Source organism: Cyanistes caeruleus, chromosome 5 (assembly GCF_971803275.1).
Source record: "Cyanistes caeruleus chromosome 5, bCyaCae1.hap1.1, whole genome shotgun sequence".
NCBI lineage: Eukaryota > Metazoa > Chordata > Aves > Passeriformes > Paridae > Cyanistes > Cyanistes caeruleus.
Window position 1 is genome coordinate 41,372,461 of NC_141705.1, and position 21,401 is coordinate 41,393,861.

The window sequence follows — 21,401 nt, forward strand, 5'->3', positions numbered from 1 at the left end:
CAGCTTGGCTGGACAGCTTTCAGTTGCTACTGGAAATATGTCACTTATTAGGAACAGAGGGGTTGTTTATCACTGTCTCAAGGGTTACTCTGGCTGAGGCAAAGAAACAGCTCAGTTATATAATGGAAAGAGCTAGGTCAAAGGATAAGAAATTTATTTAGTACGTGCTTAAGACTCTGGCAATACAGACTCAGTTTCTCTCTTGTACGTCTTGTATGTATCATGGCTATATAGGCCCTCCCAAAATATTTAAGGCTGTATGGGTCCCCCATCCAGCCCCAAAACAACTTTAGAACATTGGGGGCTGAAGTTAAAAATTTAAGAAACCCTCCCAAAACTTCTCAATCAAGACAAAGAGACTTGTCCTTATTGCTTCCTCTGCCTTCCTGGTATCCAGTTAGTGTTTGGCCTCGTTACCCAGATCCACCACACAGCCACAGTTCAAGTCCACTAGCAAGCTAAAAATGCCATCTCTAGCAAAGATCTACATGGGTGCTGAATATCATCAGTCCTTTTAGTCCTCACCAGCATCAATGGGGGAATAATCCTTGGCATAATCTCGGTTCTGGTTTCTGGTGAAACAGCAAAAAGGAGCCCAATCCTATCTGCTTTACCTCACCTCGTATCACACAGCATCGGAACAAACTGGACATTTACAAAGAGTTGAACCTACGTTTTCATCTGCTTATGTAACTATTAGACGTCCCAGTTCAGGGTAACCAAAACAACTTCTAGTACAAAAAACCCAAACCAAACAAATCCAAACAAGCAAAGAAAAAACAAAAAATATTCAGAGACTTTTTAAAACCTCTCAGTGTTTTAAAAACTGCGATATTTAAGGGCATCCTTTAGATGAAACGTTTACCCAAGCATCAAGTATTCAAGCACAAACCCAATTACCATCATAACAACCCAGTAAACAAATAGTGGTAATTCAGCACCTCGCCCTAATTACCAAACACACAAACCGACTGCGGACCGCGGTGACCTCGGGTCCTCCTCGGGGGACGGCGGAGGGAGCCGTGGGGCCAGACGGTGCTGGGGGAGCCCGCCCCGGTTCCCTTCCCAGCACCTGTTGCGCCGCCACTTGGCCGCAGGAGAGGGGCAGCGGCGGGGGCCGCCCGCCAGCCTCCTTCTTCCCCCCGACAACTTCCCGGGGCGTAAACGGCCGCGCCAGGTGCCGCCCTCGCCGTGATGGGACGGCGGGCGTGGGAGGGAGGGGGGAGCCGGCAGGCAGGGCCCGCCGAGCTGCGGGCAGCGCTGGTGTGTGAGCGCGGGCTGCCCGCCCCCCGCTCCGCTCCGCTCCGCTCCGCCTGACAGGTGCGCGCTGCTCCGCGCCGGCACAGCGGCCCCGCGCCAGCCCCGGCTCCTCCGGCCCCCGCCCGCCACGGCCACGGATTGTTTAGTCCTTGGGAAGCTGGTCTAGGTCCAGATTTTCCTTTGATCCTTTTTTTTTTTTTTTTTCTTTCTTTTTAAGAGAGAGAGAGAGGGGAAAAAAAAAAAAGAAGCTAAAGGAAAACAAAACTTGGAGACACAGAAAAGGGCTCTAGGAAAAAGTTTTGGATGGGATTATGTGGAAACTACCCTGCAATTCTCCGCTGCCAGAGCAGGCTCAGTGCTGCCTTCTCCCCAGCGGCGCAGCCCGCGCCGGGCGCTGCTGAGAGACGCCCGGGCCTCGGTGCCGCGCCGCCAGTGCCTGCTGTGCCGGAGCCCCTCGCCCCGCCGGCCCAATGCTCCTCCTCGGGCTGCTCCTGCTGACAGCTGCCCTGGCCGGCCGGAGGCAGGGGGCCGTCGCCGAGTCCGATCTCAGCAGCAAGTTCGCCTTCTCCGGCGCCAAGGAGCAGAACGGTAAGGAGCCGCAGCGCCCGCCGCTGCGCAGCCCGGGGCAGGGCGGGGGCGGGCGCCCGGCCGGCGCGGAGCTGAGCTCTCGGCTCCTCTCCTCTCCTCTGGGCTCCTCTCCTCTCCTCTGGGCTCCTCTCCTCTCCTCTGGGCTCCTCTCCTCTCTCTCCTCTCCTCCCGGCGCGGGGGCAGCGCGGCTCTGCCCGCCGGCTCCGGGTAAAAGGGCAGCAGCGGCTCGGCGGCCGCGGGGGGAGCCCGGCGGCTCCACTTCTGCGCTACTTGAGGTGCAAAATGTGTCCCCTTCCCGTCCGCCGCCTCGCCCTGCTAAAAGAAACAAACAAACAAACTAGAGAACAACCTAAACCCGGCAGGGATCCCGCACCTTTGTACCCTAAAATGCTTCGCTCTCGGGGGGTGGGTTTTTGTGTCTGTGCGTGAATGAGTGGTATTTTGTACGGGCTGGAAACGAGCTAATCCTGCATAGGAAATGAGAATTACTTTCAACTTTCAAGTGTACCTGAAATGTTTAGAAAACTCTCAAATGCAAGTTCCCCTGGGCTGGGGCTGCGCAGAGCTGGAGAAAGAGTCCTTTCATACAGCAAGGGCAGCTTCGGGGTGTGTAATTTGCTTAGCCTCTGAACTCCATATGATTTACATTATTCAGATTTTTAAGCGCCTTTCCTCTTGATCTGCTATTATGAAGTCATTTTAAAGAATACTTTACAAACTGTAATGTTATATACTGCATGAAACCACACTTACTGTAGAATATCTAAAATTAATGCTGTTAGCATGCATTCTTGGAAAGCCCTGGTGTTTAATGTATGGGGCAGGGGGGTGTGTTTGAAAAACTTAGTACTTAGCATGTCAGCTAGAACAAGCTTTCTCCCTGGGCACAAACCAGCACAAAAGGCCAAGCTGGGAGCTCTCAAAACTCTCTGAACTGTAATGAAATAAAGCAGAAACTCAGATTCGAGGCTAATTCAATTCTCTCAACTTTGAACTTGGGACTCCCCAGATAAAAGTATTCTACGTCATATCTTCTAATAGAAAGCAAAGTTTCAGAGACCTCTGCCAGTGCTCTGTGAGTGGGTAGAATATGCAGTGGACTAATAAATTTAAAAGGGGGAGATTAATACTGCTGTGGCCTGTTAATGTGATGATATATGGCACCTGCAGACTGCTGGAGCTGCTGATCAAAGAGCAGCATGGGGATCAATCTCTAATCAGAGCAACTGTGAAGGGCCAGAGGAAAGTGATCAAAAGACTTGGAGACCAGGCTATTCTGACAGGAAACCAATCAGACTTTGTGCACAGTACAGGAAATTATCTGCTCTGTGTGAGAAATCACTCACTTTCTACCCCTTCCCATCCTACCTGGTGTTCAGAGGCTTTAGGGCACCAGTTTGTGACAAAATGGGCTTGGCAATTATATATTGAGATGTCTTATGCCGTTATGCTGCCTTCTCTCAATGCTTGGTGTGCATATGGAGCTTATCAACACACAGATTATTGTCATTGCTTTGCTTTAACTTTGTCAGGACTGGAAAGTAAGCTGCTATGCTGTCAGTCTCCTCTAAAAGGTTTGTTCCAGGATAACGCAGCTGGGCCCTGAAAGGCCTCCAGGGTGCAACAATGGGAGCACAACGGTGTAAAAGGTAGATCATACAGCATGGAAGCAAAACTAGTGTAAATAGGTGTAAGTATAGGTGACAGTGCAAACTAGATTCTGTTCACATATATCAGAAATGCAGCTGCCTTAGGTCAGGCTTCAAATGGTTTGTAATGAAAATTTGGCATGCTCTAAGATACAGTCACTACATCTTAGAACAAGCACAAAGCCAGGAGAAATTTTGTTTAAAAAATAGCTCTGAAACTATTGTGTGGTAGTTTTTACTGAACACAGTGCAGGTTCCTCTTGTAGCTTACTTTACATTTGCTTTATAGTTGTTCAATTGCAAAACTTATAAAAATTAGCACAAGTTTAAGTATAGCTAAGTACCAACCTCTGACTTTTCTTAACTGATTTTAATTATTTGGGGGATCAGTAACACTAGTCAAACCAGTTCTTACTTGATTTAATTAGAGTGATTTTTACACTCTGCTGCAATCTAAAGATTGTATAGCTTTTAGCTAGAGGCAGGTTAAAACTCCCTGGAGTATGAGAATGAGATATTGCTGTTCATGTGCCAAATAATCTCTGGTCAGGAGAGAGAGGGAGATTTTTTACTCACGCAGTCTACAAATAAAAATTCTGTCCTCAACTTGTAAAACTGCTAAGTGGCCAAGAAGTTTTGCAGTAGAATGGATTACAGTGTTACTCAGCTGCACGCATGGGTGCTATAGCTATTGCTTCAAGGTGATGCTGAAGATGCCTGTGACCAGTTATTAATTCAGTGGGACTGCTTGTGTTTCAAAGGGTAAGCATGTGCTTAAGGATTAACTGACATTCACTTATTTAATATCTGAATGATATTAACTTCAGAATTGCAATTTGACTCAATCTATTTGCTAATTGTTTGCATAACAAGCTCTCTTGTTTTGGCTGCACAGTGAATATTATTTTAGGTGGTAATTTCCTAGTGAAAATGTATTTTTGCAATTGTAAATTAAATATGTTAGAACACAGTGTTTTGCTGGTACCTCCTGGAAATTCAGTGTGCTGGTTGTTGTGGGGCCAATGTAGCTCCATTTGAGACCACTTAAAACTCTCACCATGTTTTTATTTGCCTGCCCTCTGTTATAGTGAGATTTTCCTTATGAATGGGTTTTATTTGTAATTCTGCTTGACAGTAAGGGGTTTTATGTGATTTCTATGAAAAAAATCCTATTTATATTTAATGCTTTTATTTTATTCCACTTAGTAAATAATCATCTGGAGGATCAAAGAAGTTTATGCAACAGTTTTCTGGAAAGTAAAGGAGTAGTAAATAGTCCGTGTAGTGAGGCTCCCATTTATCAAGGTGGATTTAATTTATACAATTCTTTGTCAGGTTATGCTTTGAAGCATTTTTCATACTTAGGTGGCTTTATCATTTCTCTTACGGTTCTTTGATGTATTTGCTACCATTTTTCCATATTGAAACAAGGAGTGAAAAAAAAAAATTGAATGCTCAATTTCTTTTAAATCGCAAAACTGAATGTCTTGTATATTGAATTTGATAATTGGATGGTTTACTTCTACTTTCTTGCTTCATTTCTTTCTACTTTTGACTGCAGTTTTTGACATAGTGTCTTCATGCTGCTTCTGTAGCTTCAGAAATGTCTGAGGGAGCTATTGAGTACTGTGAATGACTTAATTCTAGTGACTCAACTCTGGTAGTCTTGAGTGCACCTGCTTATGTGGTGTTATGAGCTTAATCTGGATTTGGTTACAACATGGGATGGCAGGAGAATCTAAGATCTGTTTTCTGCCTTAGAACAGGATGCAGTAAATGTTTAAAGTAATTTTTGCTAAGCTATCAGCTGTTACATTTTCTGCGAGAAATACGAGTGTATCTATAGAACATAATGGAAAAACTACTCTTGGAAGCCATGAGCAATGGTGTATACAGCTTATGTGGTGTGCACATTTCAAGTGTAGTACTGAATGACTTCAGAAGGCTGAGAACCTTAGGTCAGTTAGAAAAACACCAGGACCAACTAAAAAGACTCATTTTCCAGTAGTCAGTTTCAAGTGAATTAATGAACTGCAGTAAATAGAGTTGCTGAAGTAAATCTTAGAAAACTGAAGCTCTTGCTTGATTTCTGTCAATTCTGCAGCACAGGTAATGTGTCAGTCGTGATCTGTCTTTTCACAGATCTGAAAAGGAATTAGCTTGGTTTTCTTCTTCCTCCACGTGAATAGAAACTCCTAATAATAAGTTGCACTAACTGAACACTTCATGATCTATTTCTTAAATCTTCTGAAATGGGAAAGATTTATGTAGCTTAAAACAACCAAACACATAAGTGTGTCCTTGAGAGAGAGCTTGAAACTTGCATATTTCAGGCCATCCTTGGGAAAAGTTGGTGGATGCAGCTGGAACTGAGTGAGTAGCTGAAGTGCCAGAGGAAGATGGTCTCATCACCTCAAAGTGTGTGTGGCCTGCCACACCTACTCTGAGCCACACAGAGGATTCCCTGATTTATGTGTCTCCAAAGAGAGCTCCCAGTTAATTCAGGGAGAGGAACAGCATCACAACAAAGATTTCTGATTAAGTTCCTTTAATTTGGGCTGATCAGAAAAACGTGTGGATATCCAAGTGATGCAGCACATGGAATCCTTACAGACAGGCATGTCAGTGCTTTTGCTTGAAGGCAATCATTTGATTGCAAAATTATCTCTTATAACTGAAGATACTTTATCGTGGTGTGTTCCCACTTCCACTGGCTCATGTTGAACTGCAGAGTGCCAGCACAGCCCAATGACTACTGCTGGGTAGCAGAAATTGTCTTAGTTTTGAGAAGATAAGGAAGTATAATAGATAAGTTGTGTCACCTAAAGGGAAACTTGATAGTGATGCAATTTTTCTCAAGTTAAATCTATTTCTGCCTAGTCCAAGGCTTGCTTTGAAATGTTTTAAAGCTGTTTTCCTGGAAAGTAATGAGTTACAGCACATCCTCTTTTGACTTTAAGCAGAAGATTGTAACAAATTAGAGAAGCAGTTCAACACTACAATAAATGTCAGAGGAAGAAAGTTTCTAAAACTGGTTTTTTTTAGGTGTTTGTAGTTGACTTCTGGCATATTGTTTGTCATTCAGCATAGTGATGCCTGGGACTTCTCCTTAGTCCTGTTGCTTCTCTCAGTTTCTTCTGTTAGGTGAAATAAGGGTTTTAAAAGCACAGAACTTTTACTTCCTCTCCCAAATATGCAGTCGTTCCAACCTGTCCATGCATTTTTTAGGGTTGGAATGGAACTTAGTGTAAAATGGAATTTAGTTTAACATGGGATCTTGAGCGGAATTTAGTGTAAAATCTTATTTTTGCATTAACTAGTTCTTATTAAGTTTGCAGATTGGACTTCAAAGCTTTATGTCATGTTGTTTGGGGGGTTTTTAGTTTGTCTGTCAGTCACAGTTTTATAATGGAGAAGAAACATGAGGCATACCTTGAGTCAAGGACAGCTATATTGCCAACGAGCTTATGTTGAACTTTGTCTTCACATAAACATAATGTCTTTTATATATTTTAATTTTATCCAAACCCTTTGGGTCTTAATTATTACATAGGCAACATATAATAGCAACATACTGGTTTACATCATATGGCAGTGGTTGTGCATTATAGCAGTGGTTTGGGGGGGTTTCTGTCTCTGTTGGATGGTTGCTGCTTTTGCTTTTTGCCGTGTCTGGCAGTTCCTGATCGCTAGAAAGAGGATGTGCTGAGCAAGCCCACTTCCCTTATCGGGAAATGAGCCTCCTCAGTTGCTTTATAGATAGCTCTTGGCTTTACCAGAGAGCCATGCCTTTGCTTTTTAGTCACAAAGTGCATGCCATGGGAAATACACTTCTTGGTGTGTAAGCATCTTAAGAATTGGCCTTTACAGATGTAGCCCTTTAGCAGAAACCAGTGTGACTTAGAAAAAGTTACTGGAACAGAAAGGAAGTAGGGCTTAAACATAGAAACATAGTTACTTTAGTAGCACTTGAGTGTCTGTATGTGTGCTTTGTTGTTTTAGTGTTTCTGAGAAATTAATTGCATGTTAAAACCGACCCAGCCCTGCCATTCCCTTTTGGGGAGAACTTTTTCAGCTCGTGTTTAAATGTGAAATGCTTTTATTCCAGTAGGTAAGTGAAAATTCATAATGTGTTATTGTGAAGCTGAAATATAAATTCGTGTTTTGAAGGGACTTTCTTAGACTGTAGGATGCTATTTTAAGGTGACGATGCCTGGAAAATTTGTTCCTGGCTCCATCCATGGACATCCTAGTCTTAAGGTTCATCTGTCTTCTGATCACCTCTTCTTGACATCATTCCACTGAGATTTTTTCAAACAAATCTTTAGTGTTACATTGGTCTATTTGTGTTTAATTTCATGATTCTACAGCATGCTAAGCAGTCTTATGTGTGAAGGCACCTCATCTTTACAAAGTGTGTGTACATTAAGACATTTCACTACGTTTCTGTAACTTAATCAGTTTCCACAGCAGTTGGCTGGCTGGGTGACAAAAGGCAGGACTCTGGATGCTCTGGGAGAAAGTCTTACACACAGAGAGTATAAGAACTGCTAAAAACTAGTATAAACAAAAGAGAGAGCCCAGCTAATTCCTTGATCTCCAGAAAGCCATCTGTGTTAGGGTTTGCAAGTACTGGTTATTATTCTGAGCTTAATTAGTTCTCTTCCAACTATTCCATCTTTGTTGAGTATGCCCTCAGTTTTGGACTTTGGCGTTCACCTTGTGTAGGCATGACCTTATGTTTGCCCTGGGCTTGGAGCCTGCTTGGCTTCTTGCCACTGTGGAACTCACAAGTCCTGAGTCCACCCCAAGCCATGGCAATGTGCTTTCACCTTTGCTGACCAGACCCTCATGTGAGCTGACTGCAGCTGAAGTTAAAAGAACTCCTCGGCTGTTTAGCTTAGTCTGTTTGAGCCACTGGATCATTATTTCACTGTGTGGTTATTCTCATTCTTGTGAGCTAATTTAAGACTATGCATGTTAACTCTGCAGTGAGGATCTTCACAGTGATGGTTGCTGCTTTTGTTTTTGGAATTTTATTTTCTTTCTGCCATTTTTTTATGCAGGCGTTTGGAGCTGGTGAAAGAGGATATGAATTAATCTAATACAATACAAGCAGAAGGAGAAATGAAATAAGAAAATTTCCCATGAAGTGGCATCCTTTTACACTGGCGAAAAAAAGAATTGCAAGGGAATAATCAATAACACTTTTTTTCCCTGCAGCAATGTGCCTATTAGTGAATTAATCCTCATTAATTATTCATTAAACTTGACATTTTGTGGTAAATTCAAGGTATCATTTTCAACATGGACATTTTAAGGAGATTCTTCTAGGCTAAAGGTCACCTTGGTTCCTACCTCCCTGAAAGCCCAAAACACTGAAATTTCTCCTTGAATTAGTTAAGACTGGTTATTAGCTGCATTAAAACAGCATGCAGGCATGGCTCAGTTTGATCACTGTTGTGCTGATTTCTCCACATGAAGGGGAGGGTACCACCGATCCTGAATAAAGCTTGGTAAAGGGAGGCAGGCTGGGGCTTTCCTTTGGTCATGCACTTTGCCAGCATTGTGGCTGGAATTAAAAATCTTTGGTTTTAATTTTTTAGGGCTTGGTTTTCTAGATGAACAGTGCTTTTGGTTGGGTACCTAACCTAATATGTTCCCTGTGATACTACAGTACTACTAAAGGAAAGTGGGGGGGGTCTTCCTAACTTCAGTAAATGTCTGGCATAGCCAGTGATAATTTTGAGTGCTGGATCACTTATCACCCTTACGTGAATTTCTTGAAACCTTAATCTGTCTGTCTCTGAAGAGCAAAGAATGTCTCGGGAAGAGGAAACAATGCTGCTTGTGTTTTCTGTACATTTAATTCCTTTTTACATTGCTGCTGCTATAGTATTCTTATTATCAATTGGCAATAAATCATGTAAGAAGGTGGGGAGGCAAGGAATTAGATGGTGCAGTTAATTAGGGAATTGGTCCTGTAATCTGATAAATGGGCTTCAAATTAGGTTGTGGTGCCCTTTTTGTAGTTTCAATATTCTACGCCTTTAAACCATTGTTCAGTTTGGCACATATCAGTAAAGTTATAAGTTTTTGTGTGTAAAATACCAGGGAGTGTCATGTTTGAGGAGCAGTTTATACTGGAAAAATGATTTTGGAAATGCTCTTAGCACACCTTCCCTGTTATCTGTAGCTCCTAATTTCTCTATGCCTTTTTTTCAGCATTATTTGTTTAAAAGCATGTGAAGTGAGAGAGTGACTTTGCTGGAAGAAGTATTTATTTCTGAACTAATGTGCAGTATTGCTTTTGTTTCAATTGTGATCTTTAGTTATAGTCTTTTTCACATGGCTTAGTTGTCCAGTCTCTTACTAGACTGTTATCTAGGCAGCTTCATTGGATGAGCTATTGTATAAAAGCAGCTAGAATATCTAAGTTTGATTATTATTATTTTCTATTTTAATACTTTTTTTCTGCCAGTGTTATTCTCTGTGCAACCATCCAACTGTGCTCACCTTTGTTCCAAGCAATCCAAGGCATTAGTCCTAGAGGCTCCAAGTTCCAACTTGGATTGACAAGGAAACCAGCACTCATTTTATGCAATAGTTAAACATTAAAAAAGACATATGGCCCAGGAAATTCTTTTGCTGTGTGTGAAGGTATGGCATTTCCAATCTGAAAGTGTTCTGACTATTTCACCGGTAGTGGGGAGTTATATGAGGCCACTTCCATCTGCAGAGACTCTGTTTCACTTGCTTGTGGTTCTGGGGCTCATTCAAATGCTCTAAAACAAAATAAAAGGAATGGATGTAATAACTTCTTTATGGAAAAGTCATAAAAAGCTACAGGGCCATGTAAACAAATTGGGTCACTTACAAGATGTTTAAGTGATGGATATTCAGTCCAAATTCAAAGGTGTAGATTAGGTTTTTACAGTCACCTTGACTGAATTTTGCCCTCAACAAGATTTTCTTCCTCTGCCAGGAATGCCTTTGACACTACAGACGACAAATTTTCAGAAAAAGTGTTTTCGAACATTTCAGTGCATTCAAAGTAAAACTAAAGTGCAGGAGAACAATTCAGTACTATGATTTGTTATTTTTCTATGTGAATGAGGAGCCTTTCTTGATCTGCATGGTTACACTGTGACGCCGTAGTGGAACTTTGTAGTATTCCCAGGGAAAATCAACCAAAAGAGTTTCCCTTCTGGATTCAAACATGCCTGAACCAATTACAAAACAAACGTTTTGGCCCTCTGCTCTGTCAGTATAAATAGGTTTGCACAGAACAGCAGCGACTGTGATCCAAACTATGCTGTGTTAGTCACAGAAATGTGTGTTGTATCTCATTGAAGCACTGAACATCGTTTCTATGGTGTGTCACCTCACAAGGCCCTCCCGAATCACTTCATCACTTGTTGGAGAGGAGTGAAAAAGTGGAGTGAAAAATATGATAACTAAGATTTCTGAATGTTAAGATGCATTCTGTGAGTCGTTTATTTGCTTTGATGTAAATATAAGCCTAAGGGACGATTTTCTCGTATTTGGGGGAGGGATATAGGTGTTAACTACTGTGAGGTGCTTCCTTTCTCATGAGATGTGCTTGCTTTCTTACTACCAAAGCAACTTCAGTTGCCTTTCATAACTCTTCCTGCACTAAAATCTGCATATTGTTTCAGAGAGAAAATAATTTTGCTAAGCACAAGTTTGGAGTTAGTAGTGATTAACTATACATGGGTGAAGCTCTGTATTTGTATGTACAGTGCTAAGTAAAGAACTATTGATGTGTCTCTTAGATGCTTGATAATGTGCCTGTGAAACTAGCAGATGTTACCTGTAAAGTGTATATCTGTGCAGCATTTGAAGAAGTTCTTCAGGAAGGGATTTGAATGAATGTTGCATCACACAGTGTCAAGTGTAAAAGGTTTGTATGTATATTGTTGCCAATTTGTGTTTCAAAAATAATTTTTGGGGAAGTGTTCTACCTTAATATTTCGAGGCTTCCATGTCTTACTACTTAGTTGGTCTGTTGTTACACAGGGAGGTTCATACCTGCCAAAATTTCTTTTGCGTGTGAAATTATAGTGGATCTGAAAGAGAGGTAAAACCTAATTGTCAGCTAACAAGTAATGGTTCCAAAACAAACATTATCTCTGTAAAAGGAGATTAAACTGTTGGATATGACCTTGCCTACTATTTTAAAATATGGCTAAAGATTCTTGATGGCCTTGCTTTCTTTGTGTCATTCAAAACTCCCAGGCCCAAGGTGTGCTGCATATTTTTAGGCAGACTGGAGCCTGAAACTTTAAATACTCAAAAATTTCTACTGAGCACTCACTATATTTCTCACAGTACTTTTTGTTATGAGAAGTCACAAAGTACTTGCCTGTAGTGCTAATGCAGCCTTGTAGTTACTCCTTTTGAAGTGCAGATTGAATTTGTGACCGTTGAGTCTTTCACCAATCCTTACCTATCTAAGAGCCTTTAGAAAGATTGGCATAAGATGCTGAGAACAGCCATTTCTTTTGTTTCTTCCTTGGGCATCTTTATTCTGTACCTGTTCCCAGTACCTGCAAGAACTGGTATGTGTGTAGGGAAGTGGGTGTCCCAGGCTGAGCCCAAACAGTATGGGCATAGAGTTTGAGTTCAATAATTTTCATTTGAAGCGAGACCACTGAGATTGTTTCTGATATTACCTAACACCTCAAGAATGCCACACCTCGGCAGAGTATGACAGTAAAGAGAACTCTGTTGCTTAAATACCTGCCTGATTTGCAAAATTTTCATATTGCTTGTGGGGAAAAAGATGGTTTTGTATAATTGTCAGGTAGAAAGATAAATATGTTTCTAAAGCTTGCACAGGCCTTATCAGCAAGAATCTTACAAAACTCTGGTTGGCCTCATTTGTCAAGATGGATCTGGAGGTTGGTGTAGTGGTAATACTCAAGGAAGTAGCAGAGAAATGTTTCCAAATTGTTATTGCTTTTATCGTAGTTACATTACCAAAATTTGGACCCAGTTAGACTTTCTCACTGGGGAAAGAAATTACAATGTGCTAGTAGTATATGTAACACTGACCATTGAGTTTATAAGATTTTTAGCTTCTCCTTGAGTTTAAGTTTGGGGATCTATCTAATATTAAAAATGCTGTTTGCAGGTTGGATCAATGCCCTTGAATACAGTTGATTTCTCTTGCTCAGTATGGGAAAAACACAAATTTTATAATGGTTCTGATTCATCTGCAAGACTTAAAAAGGTTTCACTATAGAAGGGAGTCTTCATTTTCTCAGGGACAGTTTTACCAGCCCAACATTTCTTTCTAGCAGCAGCTGCTCAGTAGATGGTCTTTAATTATTCAAATTTATGGTTCACTTGTGTGGTGTATTCTGACATTTTTATGTACATAGATGCTTAATATATGTTTGTTCTCATTCTTTTTCTTGAGGTTTGTTTTTGGGCTAGGTTGACCTGTTCAGATTTTTTCAGTTTTAGGAAGTCCTTGGTAACTTTACATTCAGATGAGAATATGTTCTCTGTAGTTTTTCAGAAAGTGAGAATCCGAGAATCTCTTAAGTTGGGTTGGGCAAGCAATGGTGAACATTGGAGCTAAAAAGTATTTTGACTGAATTCAAGTTCAAGGGCCATCAGTGTGTTAACAGGTATCAAACATTCAATAAATTGTGTAGAATTAAATGATGTAAATTTTACATGTACATGGAGATCAACTAATGCTAGGTGATGTGACAATATTTACATTTTATTTTCATTTTCTTGGGTTTGGGAAGAACAGAGTCTTCTCTGCTCTTCTGCATGTCAACTGTTCTTAAAGTAATTTAATTCCAGGAGATAGTGGCTGTTGAACATGTGTATCATTTGCCACCTCCAGGCTGCATATTGAGCTGTCTACTCCACAGAGGGGTAATGTGTGGCTGCAGAGGGTTCACACTGTCTGGTTTTGGAATCTGTGTGTACACAAATGTTGCTACTGAATACAGAATATAGGAGCTATTGGTTTCTGAGTCATGATTCCCCAGCCCTACTTTAGGATCTTCAAAACCAGCTCTGAAATACGTAGTTTTTGTTTGGCTTTTTTAATTTTTGTGGTTTTTTAGTATTTTTTTAAAGTGCACGATCATTCATTAATAACTAATTTATTAAGAACAAGTTTTTATTTTTTGCCTCTACTGCATTCCCTTGGCTGACTTAAGACTTCAGAGTCAACTAAAATATAATATTTTTCAAAGGTAGTTGTTTTTCTCTTTCATTTTTTTTTCCATTGATTTGCTGAACATTCATTACTTCGAAGCTCAAAGTCTGCTTTAAAAGATATCTTGTAAGATACTTAAATAAAAGCAAGCTGTTATCAAAAATATTGATTTCTGTCCCTGCTTTGGTCAAATCCTTAACATAAAAGCAATTCTAAACTTGCTAATTACTATAAAGCATGCTATTATATTTACTAGCAATTTATTATGCCTACTGAGCATGTATACTTTTTTTATAAATAGTGTGTTACCAGCTGAACTTCCCCACTGACAGTACTTTGCATTGGATAGATTTAAAAGATGCAAAGATACATTGCAGAGTTGTTCCCTAAGATACATAAAAAGGCTTGACCTTGTGTGAGGAATTCCACTGAAGTTGGGAAGTGATTTGATCTAGTTAGAATGAAAAAATGACATCATGCACATTTGCAAGATCAAGACCTTGCCATTAATTCAAAGCCTGGAAAAGGGAAATATCTTGATGACTTCTTTTTCAGATTTTTGATTATGCCCATTAAGTGTGAAATAAAGTTCAACAGTTGTGATCACGTTTGCTATGGTGGCTGTGCCTGTCTAGCTATAAAAATCATTTACTGCATCTGAATTTCTTCTTATCTGAAAAAAAATACCCCAGCTAATAATGGTTAAAGTATATTAAAGCTTATTTATGTAAAATAGTATTTGAAGGATAAAAGCTAATCATGCTTTCATATTTTGAGTTTTATTTTCTTTTATAGCTCTCTTATACTCAGTTAGCTGAGGAATCCAAGCTGTATACTGAAAAACAGGATCTCTTCTCCATTTACAGTAAAATACTAATGGACAGACGTGAATATCTGTGCTCTTGATAAAAATTTGATAAAAACTGTAACAAAACTCCCCATGCTTCTGCCTTAATGGCAAGGGAGAAATGCTCTTTTTTTGCTGTTTTCAGAATAGTTGAACATCAAATGCATTAAAGCATAAGGAAGTGGTATATGTTGAAAGGTAAAGACAGAAATACGAAAAGTCTGCATTGAAAGTAAAGAATAGAAGAAACCAAGATGCTGTGACAACACTGCATAGAAATTATTTTTCTCTGTATCTTTTTCCTTTCTGTAGTAGAAGAATGAACAAAAGGGCTCCAGCACAGTAGCTCTTCTTTGATGATTACTGAATGAGGTTAATTATTTTTTTCATCCTGTTGTGCATGCTGAACTTACTTTATACTGCTAGATTGATATCACCTTTATACTGCTAGATTCTTCCATCATGTAGAGGTATTTGAAAGGGGAGTTTGGAAGATTTTTCACTGGTACAGGACATGAAGCTGTAAACAGAAAAGATGGTGATCAATTCATAATTGGTATATATTGTCTTGGTTTTGCAATATACTGGCTTGGTTTGTCCTCAGCATTAGTGACATCTTTTTGATGGGCTGTACACTCAAAACAGTCTATGTTATGTTTGTATGGTGTTGTTGGTAGTATAAACAGGTAGTTAATCAGGGCTCATATTCCAGGGAGTGAAGAGAGAAACATTCGTTCAGCTATTACAGTTTTTTCATGGTAAAACATTTTTCAGTGTCATGTAAGCATTTATATGTCTGATGAACTACAGATAAAGTAGCAGGTGCTTGGGGTTTTTATCAATATTGGATTCATAACATAAGCAATCTCTATTTTCTTGTGGTTTTCTTGTGGTGCACCAAAATTAAAATATCAGACATGGCCTTTGAAATTGCTTGTCTTTTGTGTGGAGAGTAAATGTGGCTTTCAGGGATGGCTTTGTACCAATAATTGTCATTAGTTTAAACAAGAGGAAATTGTAATACTTCTAAAAATCAAGACCAAAGCATTTAAAAAATGAAACCTGATGGCAGTTGGAAACCCATATCTCTGTCTCAAAGTTATCAATATATTTACTTTTCTGGCACATGCTTATGCTTCCACTAGGAACTTGGTCCTTGAAGCCAGAGAGAATGTAACAAACTACTCAGTGGTACCTTGGTGCCAAGATGGATTCACTGCAAGCTTTTATTTTGTTATTCCTTGCACTTTTTAAGTGGGTTATTTCTTAATTCCTGAAATGTTTCTGAGGATAAATAAAATTGCATCCAAGGCTTCCCTTCTTCTCTTCTTCCTGATTATTTTATTTTTTTTTGGTGTGGATGTGTGCTATTTGGAGGTTTTTTTAAATAAATTGAACCCTAACGAAATAGTGTGCAAACCAGACAGTGGTTAAAGGGTTGTTTTTTTGATTAGAAAGGTCAGCAGCTTGCACCTGCCCGAAAGATTTTGATCAGAAATGGTTAAATATGTATTTATATGTGGATAGGGAAAACAGGAGGAAGAGGAGCTTTGGTAATTTCTCTGCCTGTGAACAGCCCTGGAGCCTCTGGAATCACCTTTTGCAGAAATAAGTTATAATGGTCGGCATCAGGGTTTGAGAGCTTGGCTAGCATCTGCTTTCTGTCACAGGGAAGGGTGAGAGGGAAGGATCTTGCATCCTACTGGAGTTGTCTGGGGTACAGTTCCTGAGGACTGAACAAAACAAAAAATCATCACTCCCTCTGTTCAAGATGACTTGATAACAAAGAGCACCCCATAAACACAATGGGATTATTTGCTCAAAGGACCAAGATGTTTGTTACTGTTACTTTGGGCAGCAAACAGTAGAGAAGCACGATAAGGAAGATGGTTTTAAAAAAAAAAAATACGTCCAATACAATGTCATATCTGGTAAATATTTTTTCTTTAGATCTCTTCCTTGAAAAGATATTGATAGTTTTTAGCCAGGTAATATGAATAAATGCTTTCTTTTCACTAGAGAAAGAGATACTGCAAAGATGCTGTCTTTTGCAGTTCCATAAATTCTGTGTTTAAAAAGTAGGAACAGTAGCAAGACAAAAGTAGTAATACTTTGCAGATTTTAAGAATGTATGTAAGCAAACAAGATCTAATTCACAGAAACGGCTTTTATTCTCTGAAAATTACTCTGGTGTTTTATTTTTAAGGTGGGTACCCTTTTTCTAAAAAAATTCATCCTGATCTGAAATTTCCTTCAGAAATTTCCTCAAGAACTGAAGCCTTCTGCATGTAATTCAGCTTTTCTGAATTTTATTCCTTTATAAATAGAGTATCTGGTACATTGGTTCTAGGTGCAGTATTTTCCCTACTTCTTCAAACCTCTATTTACAAATACCAGTTCAACTAAGCAATATTACATTCAAAGAGATTGTGTCCAGAAAATAGCTCTAAATAGGTTCAGATACTTGTCTTTTTTAAGGTAAAATAAAATATTTTTGTGTTGTTAATTTCTGAGGTTACAAATAATTCTGTTTTCTTTTCATAGCTTTCTCATAATTTGCTTCAGAATTTTACCATCTTGATCTCTCTGCAGAGGGTTATCTAGTGATGAAGATGTCACCTCCAACAATTGTATTCATATGCAATTTAAATATACACTTTGCAAGCTGTAGCTCTATATTAGGTACTGTCAACAACTTTCTTGAAGCACCTACAGAAATATTCCAGGATCATGAAGACCTTTTTATTACTGCCTTGAGGCAAAAATGCTGCCAGGGACTTAATTTAATGACAGGCTCTCAGTGTAAAACTTCAGTTATATTTCTTGGTATCACAGCATCATTTAGGTAGTAACAAAGCACGAGCAGCCTGCAGTTGAAAGCTCAAGGTCGAGGTTCTGTTCTTTTATCTTGGCTGAAATTAGGTTTAGCTACTACATGAGTAAGATTTCAGATAAATACAGAATGTTAAATGAAGAAGGTTTGGTGACTCTGCTTGACTTACATCCGTTTGACTTGTACTGGTGGAGACATGAAGGCTCTTCTTTATTTGTTTGTGAGGGTTTTGTTGCTTGTTTTGTTATGTTTTTACCTTTCTCTCCCCCCATTCTTCCTGGGGGGTTGAGATGGAGACTGACATCCCCTATCACTTGCTGCAGGTTAGCACAGTTTTGACCAGAATCAAATTGGAGAATTGCTTTTGGTCCCCATAAATTCCTTTCTAAACACTTAATTTTCTTGCTCTACAATAATGTCTGCTGTTAGAGCAACCTTTTATTAACTGCTTTGAGGTTCTTATCTACCATTTACATCTGTTAAGAATGTAGTTGCTGTTCTGTTGCCCAACTTTACACAACTTTGGATATTTTTTAGTATTTTTTGAGATATTCACATAGAAGATCTGATTGAATGTCCATTTGTTAAATTTCATTTTAAACTTGGGGAAGCCATAGGAACCAGGGCTTGAAAACAGAACTAAAATCTTTGAGAAAGAGAAGGGAAATGGAACAGAGTTATGGGCAGAAAAATCAAGAAGTTCACTTAGACAGGACTCCTATTTACCATGAAAAAATTAAATAAGAATTATCAATTTACCTTGTAAATGGATACTTTAAAGAAGTAAAACTTAGTGGTAGGTAGCTTATATAATTGATATTAGGCTGAGGAGAATTCAATTAAAAAATATGGTTGACTACTCAGAAAGAAGTGCTTTGTATTTGAGATGAAACAATTTTATTAAAGGTAGGCAATGTAATTAAAGATATGAAATAATATGTGAATTTTGAATATCATCAAATGGTAATGAGGCCAAAAGGAAGAGATAAGGTTAAATATAATGCTGTGATCTCAAGACTGTAGATTAAAAGAAAGTGCTAGTAATGAAACCTGTGTGCCAAAGCAATTCCCTGAGAAAGTTCTAGAAGGTAATAGCAGCTATTCCCAGCCAAATTAAAGGTACAGTTGGCTCAATGTGTTTTGTTTGACAGTACCCAGTATGGAATGTAACAATCATTCCCTGGACTATTCTCCTGCCTTACAGTGTTGTAGGAGTCAGAAATTTTTAGAAGGTGCAGGCAGAATTTGAGTGTTTGGTAGCCCAAGAGACTTTTGACATCTTGTAAACTTTTGCTATTTGCAATTTCTAGTGAGAAAGTTTAACCACATAAGTGGTAAATATCTTATTTTGGTTGTTTCATGCACACTGTTGGATCATTTTATTCAGCATCGTCTTGCTCTTTGGTTTTGCCTATGATTTTTAGATTTGACCAGCTATCATGGAGCCTCAGCTAGTAGCTGCTCCAAGCCTTGCATCTGCCACACTGTTCTTCTGCAGAGTGTTTGTGTGTTTGCCTGTAGCAAATATGCACATGTGTATGTGCAAAAATGCACATGAAGTATATATCTTCTAATATTTTGAGTATCAAAAATACTGAGAAGTAGTATTCAAGATACAAATGGACCTTGGATTTACACAGTGATGGTGTTTTCTCTGGTTTTCCATGCTTTTGCCTCAGCTTCTTAATACTCAGGTTTTCCTCTCAGCTGTGTAGTCCTGTCCCAATAGGACAGACAGCAGCTCCTCATATGGGGAAGATGCTCAGAAATTGCTTTGTGTTGTGCTCACATCTGGAGGTGATAGAGACTGCAGCGAGTCAAAGCTATCAATTTCACAGCATCAGGACATTTCAATGTTCCACTTCAAGTATATCTTTGTTAATATGGGTAAAAGATGCTCTACATCAGGTGGTGACTGTAAAAATGGAAAGTAAACTTTCTCAAGTGTTCTTTCCTAGCATTAGGTTGTGGTGTCAAGTGGTGTTTTGTTTGTTTTGGCCTTGGTTTTCTTCCCTTGGACATTTTTTTCATTTGTAAACCTTCATAGCTCGAATCTATTCCTCCATTATGCCTCTGCCTAAGAAGAGCAGAGATTTAAGGGTTTGGGTTTTTTTAGTCCTTGCTGATTATTTTAGATCCTAGTTTGCAGGAGAACCTGCCCCTGGGGTAAGCAGGTTCCTCAGTGTGGCCAGTGATATTAAGATACTGCAAAGTAGTCACTCATTTCTCATCCTGTTCCTTGCCCTATTTTAGAGTTGAATTTTATTTGTTTACAATATTGAGTTTCTCTCATGAGGTAACCCCACCTTTGTCTACCTTGTGTGTGCACTGTGATTGATTTCCACTCCACCCTCCTCTTAAAACAGAATGTTTTCTAGGGTTTTTTACATGAAGAAAAACATTTTAGATTACCAGATGCTTCACCTAACTATCTTTCAATTGTCTCTGGAGCCAGAATTTGGATGCCATTCCACATTTAGGAGTGGGGTTTTTGACTGCAACCAAAATAAAAAATATTCTTAGAAAAGTAAATTAATAGAGGACATGTCTACCTCTGTTTTTTTCTGTGTTCTGAAGTTCCAATTCTTATGCATGGAATAAATAACACCTACTCAAATGATAATCCTCATTAACTTTGTCAGGTAGAGATGGCAAGATAAGAACTAGATACTTATTTTCTAGTAGTATTTTTAAATTCTGCAGTTCTAGAAGATGACACAGCACTATTTTGTTTAAATTGTTGAATTGAAAGTCACCTTTAAATTTATCCCAGAAAATTATTTGTAATTTAATTTGAGATAATTTAAGGGATAATTTCCAAGATTGCCTTTCTTATTTAGGGAGAGCCTAGCAATTGAACTATTATTTGTTGTGTTTTTTTCTCTCTAATGGGTTTTGGGAGAATGAGTGAATTCTGCAATCATGAACAGGCTAATGCATGCTCTGCTGAAATCTGGATGACCCTGTTAAGTCAAGCCTGTGGTGACCCAAGCCTGGTTGTTGGTAGGCAGTGCTGAGAGCAGGGACTGGTGTCCCTGAGGACAGTGCCATGCTGATTGCCAGTGGCTCTTTGGAAACCCTTTCCAAAGGAAGAACTGCTTGCTATGAGATTCATTTCTTGGATGCTGCTGGATCCACTACTGATCTCCTGAGCCTTTTCCCCAGGTGTCCTGTCTCTGCCTTAGAGGCTGTAAAGGTGTTGGGGGAGGAATGAAGGGAAATAGATGCTTGGAGCACAAACTGAAAAATACTGTTCAGATTTGGGCAGTATTTTCTGACCTTATTCACTGCAATAATTAGACATTTATGAAAATACAGGCTGAAGTGGTACCATGCCAGACAAAATGTAGTAGAAATCTCAGATCAAGTTGCTAGTACTTCCTTTTCTGGCTCGCTTTCAACTGTGCCTGTGAGCGCAAAGGAATGGCATGTATTTATACGTTTGTAAATAAGATCCCACACATTTTCCGCTTGAGAACATGCACTCGGACCTTTTATGGTCAGGAAGGGGTGTTTCCCTCTGTCTGTGAGCTGCCCAGAGAACTACACATTTCCAAGTATGCAGTTCAGAAACTTAGAGCTAATACTTTGTAAACTTCAGTTTAAATAAAGAAGTTTGGGGGATTAAAGGCAAAAAAAAGTATTTTTTTTTTCTTTTTCCAGTAGTAAAATACTTTAAGATAAACAAATAGGTTTTGAAGTTGATGTTTTTTGCTAGCCTAAATTGCCTCATTCAGGTTTACTTACAAAAATAACACTTGGATCAAGCTCTTATGACTGTGTGTCTTCTTTCCAAAATGTCTATTTATCAAGAGATTCAGTTGATAATGTATTTTTAAAATATCTGAAACTCTTTCTAGATACTCAGTTAATCATAATGGATCAATAGTATTGAGAAATAATATTCTTAGAGAGAAAAACCTCACAAACCAACAAAAATTCACCTAGATGAAATGGAAGTATTTCAAAAATAGTTTCTTGCAGGCCCATTTCACTTATCAAAGAAATCTTGATTCA

The 21,401-nt window shown here is 39.2% G+C and overlaps 1 protein-coding gene across 1 annotated transcript in view; it reads left to right on the forward strand.

Moving 5' to 3' along the window:
- The first annotated feature begins 1,204 nt into the window (after positions 1–1,204).
- PDGFC (platelet derived growth factor C) overlaps positions 1,205–21,401 on the forward strand; it is a 122,265-nt gene continuing 102,068 nt past the window's right edge. The window contains exon 1 of the mRNA XM_086891186.1: positions 1,205–1,848. Coding sequence (XP_086747312.1) covers positions 1,731–1,848 — 118 coding nt within the window. The 5' untranslated portion in view covers positions 1,205–1,730. The remainder of the gene's footprint in view (positions 1,849–21,401) is intronic.